We start from the raw sequence: 19,629 nt of genomic DNA, 5'->3' as shown, positions 1-19,629 counted from the left end.
ACATAGAAGTGTGTCTACACTAAATCAAGGCGTCATAATTTTTCCTTAATAATTAATGTTTAAGTTCAACACTCAGTACCTGACCAATAGCTTCTCTTTAGAGTATCAGTTTCGTAATGAATTAAACATCTCAGCTGTTCTATAACATTACAATTGCCTGGTACTTCACAAATACAGAGCAGAGAACTATTCTGAGACAGTGTTTTAATCTAAGCATTCCCAAATCAGAGGGGATGGGGGCGTGTTTAAACAGATTAGACAAGTTGAAAACAATTCAAATTCATCTCCACTTTGCAATTTGCTTCTTGTCTATGCCAGAAATGCCAGACTTGTAGGTTTCTTACAGGAACTACCTCATGCTTCACAACTGACCCATGTTTGCACTGAAGCAGGAATAGTTAGCTTTTGCTGACATAGCAGAGAGGAAAGCGATCCAGCAGTGAATCCCAAACACTCCTGTCCTGGATGCCTGCACCACAGCTGTACCCCAAGGTTAACTGCTGCCAGCACAAGTTCTGCCCCACCCCACTAAGAAATCCTTAGTAGCGAAAAAATTCTGTGTTAAGGGGAAGGCCAGCTGCTCACAACGACCATTTCTTATAGTGGTTTCTGAAGATAAAGAGTCTTTTAGGAGATTATCTTCAAGAGAATTTACTGGTTTTGCTCCCTAGCAGACACTGTCAAAACAAAGCAAAACAAGACCAAAAATAACCCAACACCAAAGCTCCCATGTACACAAAGCTCCTGAAGCTCACATCCACACTGGGATCCACACAGATCACATCTCCATCGCTCCAGAGGATATAAACAAATTGCTCTGTGGGGTATCTTCCTGTTTTACTAAATGTGCCCAAAAAGGAAAATAAAGCAACTTCTCTTATGTCTGTGGCTTCCTGACCTTCTGGGAAAACATCAATCTATTTTCAGTTTCTTTAAAAGCCCCTGCAGCCCTCTGTAAGTATCAACCAGAAATAAAAGAATGTTATGAATCCACCCAGCTATGAAACTGGACCAGCTTTCATTGGCACCATCTTGTCTTCTGCTTGTGTGTTACCTGCTGTTAAATAAATCTTTCCATAGGTATGTAGGTATCCTTATTTTTCTTTCTTTGTAGGAGTGTGAGTGGGGAAGGGGAGAATGCTTTTAATTAGCCAGATTCAAGTACATATTCTACCAGATTCAGACAAAAAAACCCCCTACATCCCAAGACTAGTTTTAAGATTGAATCCTCCTCCAGTACCAGGGCAGGGGTTGCAAGAACACTACCAAAATAAAGACTAAGTTTTCCTGGAGAATGGAGAATAAGGTTAATTCAATATTAGTTTTATCAATGGGCAAACCAAAGAGACAAAATAGAAGAGAGCAGTGAGCAAAGCTTGAGAAAATTATCTGAAAACTTGGGACAATGGGATAAACAGGATATTACAAGGAGGAAAGGCCACACCAATGCTAGAATACCAGTTACCCTTTGACCCTAGTAATCTGTTTCCTTCCAACCCTGAAATATTGTACTCCAGCTGATAAATAAATTTCCTCAATGTCTTAGAAAGCTATCCTTTGTTATTGCACACCTTATCTGGTTGCTTAGCTCTTGAGTTTTTCATACACAAGTTTGTATTATAGTAAGGCAAATGGATTCTTTTAGCTTTTGGTAACACTGAAGAACTGGCAGGCATCACATTCAATAGGTTGTCTTTTAAGAATGATCATGGAGGACAAGGAAAGAAAGAGACATCAAGGAAATCAGGAGGCACTTACTTAAAGACAGCATTACAAGGAGAAACTAACTGAAAAAGGTAACAGAGGACACTACTGGGATAAGAGGAGAGTTCCAGTAATAGATCAAATTCTGTATTTTCAATCTGCCTTTTCAAGAGGACTCCGTTATTAACTCTGAAACAACAATAAACCCTAGAAGCATTCAAGAGCTACTCCAACAACAACCTGACGGAGGACTGAACTTAGGCCCCAGAAGAGAAGTACAGTCTATTTGAAAAGAAGTGCATTTATATTTCAGGGAATAACAGAAATACAAGATACCTGTTGCAAAGACTTCAGCTCTCTCAATTCCTTTATCTTCTCTTTGCACATCCTGCAGGAATGCTCCTACAGTGGTCACTACTGGCTTGACAGTGAACTGACAGCGTTCACTTCTTGTGGGCAGCATAAGAGTTATCACAGGAAGACCATGTCTGTAATTAATAGTTACTTCTGGAGGGGTAAAAAAAGGAAAACTAAGTGAAAAAGTTGCATTGTAGTTTGTAGTTTAATGTAAAGCTGCTTTTAAAACACAGAATAAACAAGAAAAATTGCACAAAGTATTTCTATATTTTAAAAAACTAATACATTATTTCTGCTTCTGGAAGATATATATGAAACCATGCAACTATTGTTATCTCCCAGATTCTCATAAAATAAATTAAAAGCTTGTAGAGACTGATGGAAAGGGGGAAAAGTTGCTTTGAAAGCTTACCATCAGATGGCACCAGCGTGCTGTAAGGCGCTCCTTCCCGGCCCCTCCAACCTCCGGTGTGCCTCCAGAGCCCCACCTGCAGCACGGGCACAAGGAAACTTGCCTTTAGAATAGTCAGGATGCAAAGTGTACCTGGTTAAAGGCAGCACCCAGCCTGTCATGGTGATCTGCTTCCGTGTGATCTGACATCAGAGGTGTCTGCCTGAAGAAAAACCCCTTACTTGGCAATTCCATATAAACCATCCTTATAGAAAGTATATCTTTTGCTAAAGGTATTATGGTATTGCCCATATAAAAACTTTTTGTCTATTGTGGTTTAATTAACTCAAGGAAAAAAGAGAAGGGGAAGAAAAGAAAGGAAAAAATTTGCAGTGTTTCTGAAGTGCTTCATGCAACTCTTGCAATAAAACTTCTCCTCTCCCCACAAAACAGCAACACAAAAAACCTCTACCTCGTGGCGCCTAAAGGCAGAATTCCACAGTGTAACTTCAACAGAGGGCATGGCTTCATTGAACACTCACTGCTGAATCGTGAACAACAATCACAAATAAAATAAAAAGGGACTGAGGTCACTACCTGTTGCTTCACAGTTATATACTGTACACCAACAGTATATAACTATAACTGGCTGTTGAGATTTGTGCTGCTAAAGGACAGTAACAACAATACAGCTTGAAGATCTTTTATGTTTTAAATATGAATGGCTGTTTCAAGCCAGCTGCAGTGAGTATCCTCTGTGCCCTGGGACAGTGATGACAGCGGGCTTTAGAACCTGCAGGGTTACATGCCAAAGCTTGCCCCTTCCAGAGCCACTGGGGAGAACCATCAGTACACTTCAACACAGTCATCAAAACACAGAAGACAAACTGCTCTGATTAGACCCATTACTTGAAGCTCTCCACCCAGGCTGTGGAAAGTGGAATGTCCTTTGCACCCACAGCTAATTCCCCTGCACAAGGAGAGGGACAGTTTTATTGCAGTGATTCCACAGAGCAGATGTTATTGCTATAAACTAAGAATAACAGGTAAAAGAAGGGAAATCACATCCCTGACCAAGCCAGTTACAAAAACCACACATGGGCTGGACCAAGGCCTGGGATTTGAAATATGATAGCTGGGGAAGGTGGAAAACAATGAGATGATAAGGATCGATTTTCCCCCAGTGAGCTTTATAGCTCATCTTTCTGAAGGCCAAAACATTTCAGAGTCTGCAAGATAATATTCTTTGACAAGGCAGGAAAACAAAACTGTAAATGCACTATTCAATATGCCAAACACTGCTCACCACATTCACATGATTTATTTGTTTTTAAAGAAATACAGCCTTGGCTGTCTGGATAGGAATATGCTATTAGGTTAAATAAAAAGTCATCTATAAGTGAATTTGTGAGTTTCAAAGATGCTGACACTGCGCTAACTTTTTACCTGGAACAAGCACTTTTCAGGATTTAAAGAAAGTAAGTAATTCTAGGTGTTTTCAACACTGAGAAACTTGTGTGTTGTAATCTTCAGAGATCACAGTCAGAAACCTAGACCAAACAGCAGAGTATCTTAAACACAAAAGTACTGCTCAAAGAAAGGTAGACAGTAGGAGCACAGGAATGCTGACAGCCACCCAGAGCTAAGGATGCATCTCTTTCTTGAGCAGAGCAAGAGACCTTCACTGGAGCCAGGCAGGACACAGCCACTTCACCAGTCCTCATCCCATTTGCAGGGGGCATCTGCAACCACAAAACACAGCCTAGAGCAGGGAGACAGCCCTCAGAATATAATCTGCTTTGGAACAGCATGCAGGAAAACTCAATAGCTTTGAACACAACAGGAACTCGTTTCTTCATGGGGAAATAAAGGGATAAAAGGAACTGATTTTATTATATACACTTAAGGTTTAATTTTTGCAACCAATATCTAAATACTTAGCATCCAACATGCTCCAGGCAACGAACTGCAACCTGCCTTTATTTGAAGGTTACCCAAATTCCCAACAAAAGGAATTAATTATATACTTATAGAAGAAACAATGTATTCAACAATTAATGCAAATTAAATATATTAATATATCAATTTAAAATACCTATTAAATCACATTTTTTGAAATAAGATCTTTACAGTAGTTCATTCTATTTTTCTTTAGATTTTGACATTACCATTCATGATCCACTGAAGGAATCTCTATATACTGGTTTGAATGTTTGATCTGTTTTGGTTTGGGTTTTTTTAGATTGTGTCTAAATGCAGAGCACCACTTAAAATCACCTGCAAAGAATAAGAAAAGCAAAAGCCATAGAGCCATGGAGTTGAACTAATTTCCAAATAATTAACTCTTTCCGTATTAGCTCTAGGTTGATGAATTGGGAAGCATGAAGGGCTGGGTTAACGCTCTCCTTCTGTTTCCAGATTTAAAACTCCACTTCCAGTGAAGTTATTAAACCTTGTGCCCTACAGCCAAATCATTGTGCTCCTTTTGAGATGCTTGGAATAAATCCTATCCTACCCCTGGAAAAGAAATGTTCTTTAGGAAGCATCACAGCTACAAGGAGGACTTGAACTATGGGACCAAAGCAAGGGGACTGCCCTCACAACAACATCAGTGAGAGCTGAAACAGGAATGCGTGCCTTGATTTAAGTGCATCACAACCTTTGAGATACTGTAAGGAGCACAGCATACTACTAACAACTCTTCTTTAGGCCAGTGTGCCCCTCTTGGCTAATTCCTCTGACCTCAGAAAGGCTAAGCAAGCTATTCTACAGCTTTCTGCAATCTGAACACAGATGTGGCAGGACATCTGGCTAAAACACCTCTAACACAACCACAATTATGTTCAGGAGTCAAAAGCTGATGAACAGCATTCAGCTGTGAAACACCCCCTCTCCCTCAGCTATATCTGCAAAATATACATATAATGCAAAATACATGGGAGCAGCAGTTGGCCTCATCTCTTGATTCACTTCAAGGCATGGACTCTCCTTGGAGTGAAAACTTATAAGAATTTAAGGCATAGAGTATTAACTTTGATAAAAATAATCCAACATATTCTGTTAAAAATACCAGTTGGTATAAACCGAAAATATATATAATACAAAGACGTACTTCCTCTGTTAAGGGCACCTCTGCTCTCTAACAGCAGAGAACTTGCCACTGTTAAAGTCAAGAGTGGAAATTTCAACATTTTTCTGGTGGTTTACAGAAAAGTTTTAGGGACTAATGCAGCATCATAACTGAGCTGGAAAACAAGGCAGCCAGACATGGTGAATGGGAGAGACAGGAATAGAAATATTGTATTTTTCACTTTTGAGAGTGGCAAATAACTGAGGCTATCTACTCTGCAGTTTCTGGAGTTAGTAGTTCCAAATAATCTACCTATTATAATGTTGAGTGATTGTTCCAACAAACTTAAACTCAAATTCACTTGTGACAAGTTATGGCTAAGAAATTGGTATCATTACCAGTATATGAGGTGACATGAAAGCCTCTGATCTTTCTCAGCATTACGTATACAAATAGTAACCTCATGAGGAACCATAACTTCTGTTCTGTAGAACATTATAATGTGGGTAGGAAGAGAGTGAGAATAGAAATAATTTTTTTTTCACACAAAGAAGTCATCTTGAATATGGAATTCTACAAAAAAGATGTTATTAGGACACTTTCTGAGAACACTTTCTGAATGTATATTCTTCATAGTGACTTACATGTTTTTCTGACAAACACACTTAGAAGTTATCTGCAGATGAATGATGTTGGCTTCTGTCTGATTCTTTGAGGGAAACCAACTGAGATTGATTAATTACCGACTAACAATCTGTAGTTTCAGAATAATCTACAGACATTTAAGAATAGTTTAAAACCAAGGGAAAGGAGGAAAAAAAAGCAAGTGCTGCCACAGTCTACTGAGCATGCAGATCATGCACAACCAAGCTAACCAAAAATGAATCATTCTTCCTATCAAGTTTACAAGAAGTACACATAAGGTATTTCCCTTTTTAAAATGAGTCATTAAGGCCATTTTGGAGATATCTGCTATTAAATTTCTGTGCTGATTTTGTAAGCAATCGTACATGATCAGGAATATAAGACACATGGAGCCCTACCAACCACCTACAGTCATCTTACAAGTGCCCATTTGAGACACAGATTTCTCTCTTATTAACTTTTCATTTGTCTCTTCTTACACTTAAAGGATTGTCATTGTTTCTTCACTGGTCCCAGAACTGATTTAGATGATCATGCACCAACAGCCTCAATGCAAACAGCAGCTTCAGAGCACACAGCTCAGGCTTAGTCATCACTCAGATTTCTGGAAGCCCAGCTTAAATTAAACAAACAAAATCCTTGCAACAGACACACCACTCATTCTGTCATAACACCCCTAATATCAATACACCAGTTTCAGCCAGGGAAGATACTTTTGACACCTAGGAGTATTCAAGACACATCTCCTAGGACAAAAACCCAAAAATATTTTTTTTATTTTCCTGAGAGACAGCTTTCCTGTCTCAAATGGGCCATGCAGTGAATATCTTTTCCCAGCTGTTCCACAAGGCACTGTAGAAACTACACTGCAACATTTATACTTCAATCCTTTCAATGCGCCTAATTTGAAATCTACAATATTTTTAACCCCTTCCTCGGGGTTCAAATCAACTTTGAAGAAGTACCCAGCAGGTCTCTTCCAGCAAAGCAGTAGTTTCAACATGAGTATGTACACTCCAGTGATCTTGAAGAAGCAAGAGCAACACTGGATTCATATGGCTTTTCCTCAAAACTCACTTGCCTTCCAGCATTGTTAAAACCCAATGAAAATTTTGGTTTCATGTGCCTGTTATTTTTTGTGCCTTTATCATCTCTGCTGATCTTTCATTTCCTGCTTCTACTCAGATTCCAAGAACAGCTGCCAACAGTTTTAATCAGCCAAACATTACCAATGACCAAAATGACAGCTATGATACGAAGTAGTACATTGAGGCAACTGGCCACCAAGAACTTCTTTTATGAATGTCCAGCAGGTCAAACCCACCACTGCAGAGCGGATTTTCCTGGGAGACCTTCCACCTGTTCTCCCGCTGCGCAGGCGTGCATCCTCCAGCTGCGTTCTGCTCCCTCAATACTCCTTTGTGCTCTCTCACCCACTCCCTGCCCTCACCCACACCCTACTCCACTGGGTGCATGCCTGTAGGGGAGAGAATCCATTGTGCAACAGGGGCAGAGGTCCCTCTTCTTGAGATGTATCTCACTGAGGTCAACTGACTCTACTCCAGGCACTTGTGGCTGCAGAGCTCTAGGGAAGCATCAGGACTTGCATCCACATCCATTTTACAACAAAAACAGATGCTGAAAAAACTGACATTTAAACCAGGCTGAAATTAAGCCTCACCCTCCTTTAACCAAAAGTATGATTTCAGTGACTCCTCACTGCAAAGAAGCAACACCAGAAGTGCTGAGGAGATGAGAAGGATGAACATCGGCTGATAGCATCTGCCTGCAGTGTCTTCTGGGGACTACTCTGAAGGTACAGACATTCCCCCTTTTCAAAATAAGCCAATGTCCAAACCAGTGTAAAAACAGGCCTAAAACCAAGACAACTGTGCGGGCCAAGTGCATTTTTAGGAGCAACACCATTGTGTTTTATTTTTTATCAAACCTTTTTCTTCTCTTCCTACAAAGAAACACAAATCTTAAATCTCTTCTGAGTCTAAAGTTTTGCATTATTGGAAAGATCGCATCTTCATCCAGTTTCAATGAAGTCTGATTGTCTGAAAGCTGCTGTTCTTCCCAATTTACTTCATTTTCAGAGGGAAAAATAGGATGCAACACCTAAAAGGTAGTCTGCAAATCAGACAGGGCTAAGAATTGGAGAGGGAGGGATTATAGCATGAAAACGTATTTGTGCTTTATCAAAAGCAAGCCTACACCCAAGAGCTGTACCATCCATTCCCCAAAACAGTCTAGGTCAAAAGATTAATGTGTCAGCACAGACAGGATTTTTAATTTGTCCCACAGAACAGATCTTTGCTCTTGTGCTGTGCCCTTTGGGAAGGCACACTGATCTGGAAAGTGTTGGAAAACTTTAAGAGTAACAAGACTGACTTTGTTTTCAAAAATACACTTGTATTTTATTAGAGAAGAAAATGGACTTGCTGCACATTTTCTTACAAAGGTCTTAGAAAGACTGTATCTTAATGTACACAGCTGCTTTCGTGTTTCTTAGAAAGAAAAAAATAATTGTTCAAACTCTTCTCTAGGATAACATTATTTGTTCAAATTGCCAGACAGGAAAAACCTTGTTTAAATTTCAGCTGAAATGAGAGAACAAGAGACACAAGGATGCAAAGTTAGATGAATACACTTACATGTTTATCAAAGTTACAGCCAAGTCTTCCTTTTCTCCCACAGAACTTTTCAGATTGGAAGCACTGAGCAGGCTGTAGCACACAGGAAAAAGATTATGTAACTCAGAAAACTGAACTGCTTGTCTATTTTCATTTATAATGGACAATTCTATTTACAACATAAATAACCCTGTTCCTACTCCCCACAATTCAACAGAACTGGGTTTTTCTATACCTACAAGGATGTACTTCTCTTTCAGAGGCATTCTTTCCCCAGGCTTTTCTTTAGTCAACTGCAGATTTCAAAAGCCTTAAGGCATTTACGGCTTGGCTAATAAAAAAGAGACTGCTTGGAAAGGTTGACTGAGTCAAGGCTTAGAATTAGTATCTGACAGGTGTGAGTGAAAAATCAGTCAGAATTACCAGCAGTGACAGCTTTCACCCAGCTTTTCAGCAAGCTTTCTAGCAGGTAACACACTTCAGAATTGGTCCCCAAACAGATCTTGGAAAGGGAAGCAGGTGAGCAGCTTCAGAAATGCCCCAGGCAAGGAAAGCTGGCTGTTCACTGCATCCCTGCCATTCCTCACCCAGCCACCTCTCCAGCAAAGGGCTTCTATCTCTCTCCTGCTGGGGATGTTTCCCGTTTAGTCCCCACTCCCAAAGCCTACCCCAGGGTCCGACCACAAGCCATGAGAAACCACAATACTCTGCAAAATCAAAGCAACCATCTCCCTTGTTCAATTGTATCGCCTCTTTTCTTCCACTCCCTGAAACTTAACTGCACTATTCTATGAAATAGCAGAGAAACTTTGCTCTCTTGAAGAGCATTTCCCACAGCTAGCAATTTCTCCTGCCCAAACACCACCACCCCAAAGACAGAACTTTTTTTTGTAATGCAGACTGTTAATTATTATTTGGAGGGGCAGGGAAACGTTAGGGATCAAATCTAAGGCAACAGAGGATAGTAACAGTCCCTATCTGGCTCAGCCACACCTAGATTTGCTCTAAATTACACTGGGACTACCTGTTGTTGCACTATTAGAGAGGTTTCTCCTTTTTCTCCTGCCGCAACAATTCCAGAAACGCGTTGTCTATATCATTATTCTAAAATAGTACATCATATATCACCAGTTTTAGAAACCATCATATTCCCTTTTTTTTTTTTTCTTTAAAAGTCTGCAGTAAGACTAGCCCAAACACTTAAGAACTCATGTTTTTTGCAGGCAGCTGTAAATAGGTACCTTTCCAAAGGGAAAACATATTTCTTCTTATTGCTTATCTAAAAAAGAAAAAAAAAAAGGAAAAAGAAGTAGGAGCAGAACAACTGAACAACTGACAGGCTAGATCAAATCACATGTCTTTCTCTCTTAGTAGCTGGCATTAGGATGTAGATATAGTGATCTGTATCCTTTATAACAGATAGTTATAAAGCAATTCCAAAATGGAACTTTGTTTATATTCCAGCTTTATATGCTGCTGCACTCCTGTGTATACTCAAATTACTTGCAGGGAGTACAGAACACATTTTTTACCTTGTTAGAAAGTAACCCAAGAAAACAAAGGCACAAGAACTAAAGTAGACAGAGAATAATAATACTTTCCCTTTTGGTAGTTTCTAATGAATAATTGTTTTTAAAAGTGTCTAGGGCAGACACTGTGAGAACATCCACAGTGAGCAACCACCTGCAAACTTAACATCACAACTTCACAGAAACTTTAACAGGTGGTGTCAGAAACCTCAGAGCTGCCATTTAATACAGCCTGACAGTGGAAACATAACGAATTTAAAAAACAGACAAGACCAAAGGAAGAAAACATTTCTAAGGAATAAGATCAAAGGGGCAACTGCAAACACACCAGTTTCAAGAGCTTCCAGGCTTCATGCACACTTTGCAGAGCAGTTACAACAAACTGGGCTTAGCAAGACCAACACTTTAAAGTAGACAACAACCTCGTTCAAAGTCCCTATCAGAAATCTACATTAACAGTTTTAAAACCATGAAACTCATCTAGCAGGCAAGCTTAAAACCATCTATTTATTTTCCTGAAAGAGAGCTCTGCTGGGAGAAGTAGCTTCAAGAGCTCTTCTGACAGAAAAGTAGCCACAGCAGAGGTACCTAGAAAATCCAACCACTCTGGCATGAAACACAACATGCTGCCAAGAGTGCAGGGGCCTTGCTAGCCCAATAGTTCAGCAAAGGTCCCAATGAGCATGTATGTTCCTGGCACTTCATGACTTGTGTCTAAGGATCCATCACTCCCAAATACTTGTGGACTGAGGTCTGAACATTGCCATTCCCAAAGAGAAACACCAAAATGCTGTCAGATGTCAAAAAGGAAATATTTTTGCTTTATTTAAATTTTTTTTTTTGGAACTCTATTCTCCCACTGTCATTCAAGAAGCTTTTTTAATCTAAAACCGTCAAATGGCTGTGGCTTTGGTGATACTATTCACTTCCGTGTTTCAGCTGTTGGCATCAATGTTTTAAAAACATAATTTAGCTGAACCAGTGACTGAGTGAACTCATTTGCAACACCAAATCAATCATAAACAGATTTTTACCTTCTTCCTGCAGAAGTAAAAGCACGAAGCATACAGACAGCAATGACATTTTGAAATCAACAACCAATACTGGTTGTGATACACTGAGCTACTGTTCTGACCTTCAGTTTTACTCTGTACAACATGCTTGCACATTTATCCTTTTCTACAGAGCAGGCAAAGCGAACAAAAAATGAAGTTTTCCCGTAGAGGTTTCTAGTGTTTTTTTCTCAAGCTTACGATCACAAGAAAAACAATCACAAGCAGTACAGGAAGATGAAAGGCTCTGTGTGCCCCGGATGGACCAGAACCTGTGTTCCGATGTGCCTGCTGTGCCTCCCAGGGGGGAAGTGAGCAAAACTGCATGTTAGCTGCTCCCTTCACCCCAGAGCCTTTGAACTCCAGCCAATTAAGAGCTGTTCTATTTCCTCTTCCTCTATTAATGCATTCAGGACATGTATCTGAAAGACTAATGCAATAGGCAGGGCAAGAATCTGGATCTTCTGAATGCAAGGTTTACCATGTGTTTTTAGGATTTTATCACTACAGCAAATATTTGATGCCACACAGAGCAAGCAGGCAGTAGCCCATAGCTGCTGATCTTTTTCTCCTCAAGCCTGTGCTAACACCTGTATATATATATTGGATGTAGTCATCTTGTCTTCCAACACAAGCAGATTGCTGTAACAGTGATTGTAAGGCAGAACCTCTCACCCAGCTTCATCTTTGGGATACATTTAAATGCAGGTGCCATCTATGAATCAGACTCCCGCAGAGAGCAGAACCTCTAGCCTGCAGCACTGACAGAAGTCATGGTGGCAAGTTTCCTCTAAGGTACCTCCAATAAATCCTCTCAGGATGTTAGTTAATAAAGTTAAAACAGAGTTTTGTCCCTAGTCTTGCTCTTAATTGAGTGGAAGCGTCTTATTCAGGGAAAGTACTACTAGAGGAAAACTCTAGTATAAGATAAATCAATCCCACACAACACTGTACATCAGGTTGAAATGTTTATAGGCTGTACTCCAGAACAAGCCACAACACTCTCCTAGAACATGAATGGTCTGTGGTCACTCTGTTTATCTTCACCTCACTCCCAACACGCACCCAAACTCACACAGGAATTCCATGTAAAGTCCAAGTTCAAATAACTCAGAATTGTAGTTTTTGACATACACATCATTAATGCTTTACTAGTCAGAGCAAGCAGTATTATATACTTGCATTCCAAGGACCTGAAAACTGCTCAGTTCTTAATCTTGGAATTTTAATACAGGATCACTGGAAAATTAAAGTTATTCCTTCTCTCTGTTATTACATAAATGTGTATATGCAAAGAGATTTCCTAACAGGAAAATATTCTGCCACTATATTTTGACATTAAGTACCAAAGAATAACAAGTTTGTCTAATTCTGTAAAGCATTATATATATCCAGTTTATGAAGGAAAAAAAAAAGGCTGGGGGAAGCCAACAGGTGTTCTAACATGTTGCATCAAATTTCTCTTGAAACAGTAGAGAAATTCATCCCTAAAACACTAACGCAGAAGGACAACATGTATTTTTGATACACCAACCAAACCACCTTACTGGAAAGCTGTTAATTGTAAACTGGAATAAAGTATGTATAAATGGAATTCAAAATTACACTTAGTCATTAAAAATTATGGATCCTGTTTCTCCCTTGTATCCGCTTTGATCTGAAGGAAGATGTACAGGTTTATATCAGAAGCTCCAAGAACTCCTTGTTCTGAAGAAATCTAAAGTGTCTTCACAGCACTAACAGCTTTTTTAATCCATTAGCAAAGCAGGTCTGTGTTATCTCTCTCATTAACTGGCACTTCTGAATTTCCAAGTGACCTCCTGTTTTCCAGGTGAAGTTTCTCAGTTCATCAGGAGCCACTCAAAGCCTTACTAACTCTGCCAACAGAAGAATAAGAAAAAACCCCTATAATTAATGTCCCACCTGAAGGTAGGAGTACTATGCAGAGTTACAGATGACCTGGTTTGGTTTTGGGCTTATTTTTGGTAGTGTGGTTTTCTAGAGGAAGGAGAAACACAATCACAAGGCATGTCTGTCTACCAAAGTCAGTTTCCAGTAAGATTTAAGATCATTTAATTTTGCAGCTTACCAGTCACTCAGAAACAGTTAACAAGTGCTCAAAGACCCAACAGCCTGCATTGCCTCTACTGGGACACATGATACTTTAGCACATTAGAGATGTTAATTTTAAATTAAATATGATTAGAGAGGTTACTCAAAACTGACATTTAATATCTGCTCACTCCTGACAGTACACTTGTCACGCTGCACCACCAAAACAAGAGGAAGGAGCAATGCTCTCCAGGAGCAAGGCTGAGCTATTCCACCTTGGTGTGTTTACCCAGTATCTTCTAACAACAATTAATTTGCATGTAAAATAGTTTTAATATGTTTTTCTGTGCATGTAGACAAAAGTACCCCAAACCAAACAAAAAACCATTTTCCACCTGTATATTCCTATCACTGAGGAAAGACTCATCTTCCACAAAGTCCCTGATCTTCCATAAAGCCTGAGTGCTGGCAGGGTAAGTGCACTGTGGGCACCATATTCAAAGACATGCCCTTTTTGAAATAATCAAGTAACAAAGGTGTTGCCAGAAGCATGGAAAAGATGTGCAATTTACACTGAGAAACCACTCTTGTGTAGGAAAATGGCTTAATAAACTACCTAATACATTCTTTATCTTTCCTGCACTTTTCAAGCTTTTTTATTTTCCCAGAGTCCTTTTGCAAGCTCTTCCCAGTCTAATCTGCCCTTGGACAAGGATAGCACAGATTGTTCCAGGAGTCTATTATATATCTTTCATACCTCAGCAAAGGTACCAATTTTAACATCCATAGAAGTGAAAGAACCATGCTAACGTATTCTCTGCCATTTTACAGTGCAGCAATTTTCTTCCTGCTGCCAATGCAAGCAGGTGAGCTGGAAGTCAGACAAAGTGGTAATTCTGGTTTTGTCTCACTGTCTAGACTTGACAAAGGCATTCACATCCAAGTTTTAAGGTAGAGCAGTACCCTCAAGGTGTTTCACACTTGAGATGTTCAAGCCTGGCATCAAGCACCCTAAAGTTACCGGTAACATACATCAACCTCAGTCTCAAATGCCTTCCAACTGAGCACCCCAAATCTGCATGCACATCATAAAATGTTGGGGTTTTCAGCTTCTAAACTTCAGCTTCACACTGAAATACAGCTGTGAGACTTCCAGCAGACCACATAGCCAGCCATAACTTGCCATAATCTGTAACACACATCACTGAATGGAGGACACGATGATCTTCGGAAGTCTTTTCCAACCTGAATGATTCTGTGACTATGAGATTCAGCAAGATCTCTCTCATGGGTTTTGGCTTAGCACAGAGCAGGTTGTAGCAAGCAGAACTAGAGATTTCCATATGACCCTTACAGGAATTTGTACAACATTCATCAGCTACAACACTTCTGTTTACTTGGGACATGTAGCACTCATGGGATAAAGAGATTCGACTGGAAGTGTACATTGGTGCATCATGTTTTCATATCAGTGAGAGGTACTTTATGCACAGGTAATGGCTAGCTGAGGGGAACTGCAGGATGCAAAACAATGAAAGGTCTACCTGTAAATGCCTATCACAAACAAAATACAGAGGATATACCAGGGAGCAGAGGACAAATGGCATACAGATGTACTGGTACCCCTCAGTACAACTGAGAGTGCCACAACGCTGCCAGCAATTACTGGATTAATTCTCTCTTTTTTCCCCCCACATATAAAATGCCATTAATAAAAGTTACTTTTTTAGTTAAGGCTGAAACCTCAACAGCCAACAGGGACACAAATTAATTTGTTCCAGTAGGGCCCAAAAAAACTCCAACCAATGTCTTTGCAGTAATAAAAACTGAATGTAACCAAGTATCTGATTTGATCAGATAAACAACACATAACGACAGCAAAGAACTCTGGTTGTTGTCAGTTTTTATCTTCCCACATTTTTATTACAAAAAGAATTGTGAATAAGTGTCACAATACATTAATACAATTTCTAAATTTCCAGTACACAACTGCAGCCAAGGCTACTTAGGGCAAAAGCTTATTTAAACTGCATTTACACTATTTCAGCTTAGGATTATCAAAAGCAACCAAAGCAAGCACAGAAAGGCAGGTACACTTATTTCCACAAAAATGTACTAGTTGAAGAGGAAGAACCTCTTTATTTGATTTGGAGACATTTTGTAATCCTGGTCAGCTATTAAATATAGCTCAGCAATCAAAACAGCAGCACAGATCAGTAAACACACCCCAAGATATTAAGGCCAGAATAGACCAGAGAGGTTGATCCTATTTGATGTGCTGCACATGTACAGCATGGCAATTTCTTCACAAAGCTCAGCCTGAGATGGAATTCCATTTTTTTCCCCAGAAAGCATCTTTGCCTCGATTTAAAAGATTTTAATAGAGTGATGTTGTGGAGTCTCCATAAATCAGAGATTACAATAATAAACCAGCATAATCAAAAAAGGCCACGTGCTATATTTTTCTTCTATGAGTTGAGACAGTTGATCTGTAGAGTTTAACCTGCTTAGATTTACAACTCTCTAGCCTCAGAAATGCCTCCTATTTGTAGATACCTGTAGACTACAAGAAGCTACTTAGATTGAAAACTTTCAGGCTTTTGTTGTAAAATTTCTTTTTTTCTCTCTGGAAACCATTCTTGTAGTGTCTTTAAAGGAAACTCAAAACCTTCCAGTTTTCCAGCATTCACAATTCCAGACTCACTAATGTTACATTAGGAGACTAATACTCCTAACTCACAGTATCCTCCCCATAGTCACCTGCCCCAAAATCTTTTGAATACAAACTTACAATGGGGTTCAAACACAGCCATCACTATCCTCATGCCTCTTTCACAATGGCCACTTTACAGGACATATCTATCATTTATGTTCTCCTGTTTCCAGATGGTGGACTTTTTACATCCTATAATTTTCTCTCTTTTTTTTTTTTAACTGTATTGAAACAACACTACTGGGTTTGGTAGTTTACTGGAAAACCTTGGACATGTCACTGCACCTCAAAGATGGAAATAATGACACTTAACCTAACTTCTGCTCACCTTTACATATTATATGGGATACAAAGGAATCAATTTCAGCAAGGACACAGAGTTTCCTACCACTGACCTCTCCATTAATCAGCAAAGCAACTGGTAAAACATATTGTTTGGGTAATCTGTATATCTTATCAGTAATTTTATTTTGCTCTAGACACTGAGGATACTAAACCATAAACACTGGCAAGTAAGAGCTCTTACACAGCCACACCAAACAAGTGGCATCATTCCATTCAGTTTATTTTGTGCCATCCTATTTACAAATTCAAGATGTACATTTTAGGAGGTGTTAGTAATTGGTATGCTGGGAGCCCAGTTAGGCCTCACTTGTTCCCACCTCCAGTTTGTCAAACTTCAGAACTTGAAATGCATTACTGCACCTTTCACAGTGTCAGAGATACTCCTTCACAACAAGGAGGAAGGCAGCTTTCAAGTCAATTTTACAAGGACAATTGGCTTAAAGGACATAAATTAGAGATGAAATGCAATAGACACAACAGCAAAAGGTTTCACACCACACAAACATAATGACTGCTCAAGAATGCCCTGCAGTCAGAAAGAAAATAAACCTTTCTTATGGTCAAGCTAACCTGCCATCTCATACCTCTGTTACATCATGTGTGATTACCCATTTGCATACAAAATTGTACAGCAGTCAGAGCTCAGCTTTTGTCAAACGGTGAATAGCTGAATTTCTTTCTCTTTTGAAATACCAAGCTGCCAGCCACAGGCAATTTCCAAGTTAATCAGTAAAATGTCTTTAGCGCCGTAATTTAAAAAAAAAAACACCCTCACTTTTGTTTCATAATTCATGTCCTACAAGTAAAAACAGTGCAATCACCTGTACATGAAAAAGACTCAGTAGTAAACCATTTACTCTCTTCAAAGAACTTAATAACCCAATTATTTTTCCAAGGCAAGGCAGGCAAAGTCTAAAGCTCAGTGCTATCTCTAGAAGATTAAAGCAACAAATCAAAGAATACTTATTCTTTATCATTCTTTATAATTATTATCCAGAGCTTCATGTTAACTGTTAAAGGTATATGACAGGCCACATTGCAGAGGCTCATACTCCTGTTCTGCCTAGAGCCAAGATAAGCCAATCCAAACCCTGAACTCTGGGAAAATGATATCAGAGGCACTTCAACAGCTATTTCATACCTATATATATATAGATCTGCATCTATCTCTATATAAATAAACGCATACACACACACATATACATATATATCCTTCCTGTCCTTAGCTTAAATTAGAAAAGCCTGAAAACCAGGTGGAGTTTGGTCAGTGAACTCCACAGTTCACTGCAGAATTCTCTTCCAGTAAGGAACAAAATTATTATTTTGGCTTGATTCAACTTGATCTATTTCTGTTTTGCTGCTAAACCATGCTCGTTATTTTCAGAACATTAACATTCGCATTGCATCCTCACTATCTGGAATCTGTAACTCCTGGAAATGTGGCATCCAGTTTTCCAAAAGTAGCACAGCATTATTCTAACCAACCATGAATACATACACAGACATTGTGACTACCTTTATGGATCTCCCAAAGGGCTTCAGTGGCCTAAAGATTACTTTTTTTCTTTAAAGGAAGTCTCTTACACTCTTACAGGGGTGCTGAACAACTGCATATTGGGAGGCATTCATCATATATCCCACCTCTCACCCAAATCCACCTGACCGTGGCCATCAAAATACTAAATTGACAAAAGGAAGAAAAGAATCTCAACCCTTGGAGCTCCTGAACCTGCTAACAAATTTCCACTCAGTCTTGAGAGATGGCAGGCACACAGACAGTCCTTGCATTACCAGCTGGGGACCCAGTGACACTTCCCATCCTCAGCTCAGCATGGCATATCCTGTGGGCAAGGGTGACTAGGGGAATACCTGCAGAAAAACAGTCCTGTTAGGTCTGTGAGCCACAATGGCTTGTCCTGTGCAACCCATAATTACATCATTACAGGCCACCTGAATAGAAACATCAAGAAAAGCTGTTCAGGGATCTTATAGCTCTGCATCAGTTTTGCATATACCTCAAATTTACACAGGACAGTGAGCTCCCACAAGTCAGGACTCATATTTTCTGGTGTTCCACAGCAATTCAGCCCAAAACAAGGCGATACTTCATTGAGAGCATGGTAGACAGAGAAGGGAAGGGAGTTGCTCTAGCTATAAAATGGCTCAAGCCTTCACAACATGTTACAGGTCTAAAGGTACAAAATTGAGGTACATTGTTCCAGCAATGGTGTTTGGATTTTCTTTACTGTTTAAGTCTATCACAGGGAGTTCAGCAGGGCAAATGTGACCAGCATCACAACACCAACCTACAGCACCACAGCTTGCTGCTTTTCCCTCTGCAGCCCCTTCTGTACCTTAGTCTTGCCTCCACACCAGTGCCACCATTGTCACACCAGTGACACCTCCCTCTCACTCCCAATTTGCATTTTAATAACCCAGAGACCCCATCTATATTTTGCTATCACCTAAATTTTACAGGTATTCTGTACAGCCTGGATTTACCCTAACAGTGCCTGGGATGTCAACAAAAATAAACTGCAAATTATGGGGTTAGTTTCATTGTTTCTAGACTTAACATTTGATGCTTAAGACCAATCCAAGGCAGGCAGACCCTCCGTAATAAGGGTTAGCAACCTTTCTGCTGGAGCTCTGCAGGGCAGGACAGACAGATGCCTGGGGCAGGAAAAGAGAGGCTTCAAGGAAGCTGTTGGGAGCACTGCTGTCAATCTTCAGTACTCCTGCAACTCTCGGTTCACCTGGTGGTGCTCACATAGTTCCATCTCTTCACACTCTCTCATAACACTTTTATCCCAGACGAGACCATTTCCACATCATGTTCCTATTATCAGGATCATGCAAGCCAAGCAGATAAGTACAGCACCATTTCTCTTCACTTTCTTCATCTGAAAAGTAGACCTATGTTTAAGAAATCAGATAGAAAACAGCTGACCTCCACTGCTGTATTTCCAGTTGTTGGTACTCACTCCAGAGAAAAACACCATGAAAAGCCAATGACAGATTGCGACATATCAAAATTCTTAAAAAAAACACAAATGCATTTTGCAAATTATGCATTTCTCAGAAATGGTACAAAATGCAAATGATACTGAAATTTCTTAAGGGAAACACTTCAGC

General features: G+C 39.7%; 1 protein-coding gene across 4 annotated transcripts in view; it reads right to left on the bottom strand.

Moving 5' to 3' along the window:
* The window catches only part of MCUB (mitochondrial calcium uniporter dominant negative subunit beta), a 44,929-nt gene that overhangs the window by 5,290 nt on the left and 20,010 nt on the right, over window positions 1-19,629 (bottom strand). For 2 of the 4 annotated variants that reach the window (XM_064417192.1, XM_064417191.1), the window contains exons 2-4: window positions 8,825-8,896; window positions 2,474-2,549; window positions 2,041-2,211 (exon numbers count right to left, since the gene is read on the bottom strand). In XM_064417192.1, coding sequence (XP_064273262.1) covers window positions 2,041-2,211; window positions 2,474-2,549; window positions 8,825-8,896 — 319 coding nt within the window. Of the gene's footprint in view, window positions 1-2,040; window positions 2,212-2,473; window positions 2,559-8,824; window positions 8,897-19,629 lie in introns of all 4 variants that reach the window. The other 2 variants (XM_064417193.1, XM_064417195.1) reach the window with 2 other exon arrangements.

The sequence above is a fragment of the Passer domesticus genome, chromosome 4, assembly GCF_036417665.1.
Source record: "Passer domesticus isolate bPasDom1 chromosome 4, bPasDom1.hap1, whole genome shotgun sequence".
NCBI lineage: Eukaryota > Metazoa > Chordata > Aves > Passeriformes > Passeridae > Passer > Passer domesticus.
The sequence above is the reverse complement of the archived record's forward strand: the minus strand, read 5'-3'. Positions and strand labels throughout refer to the sequence as shown.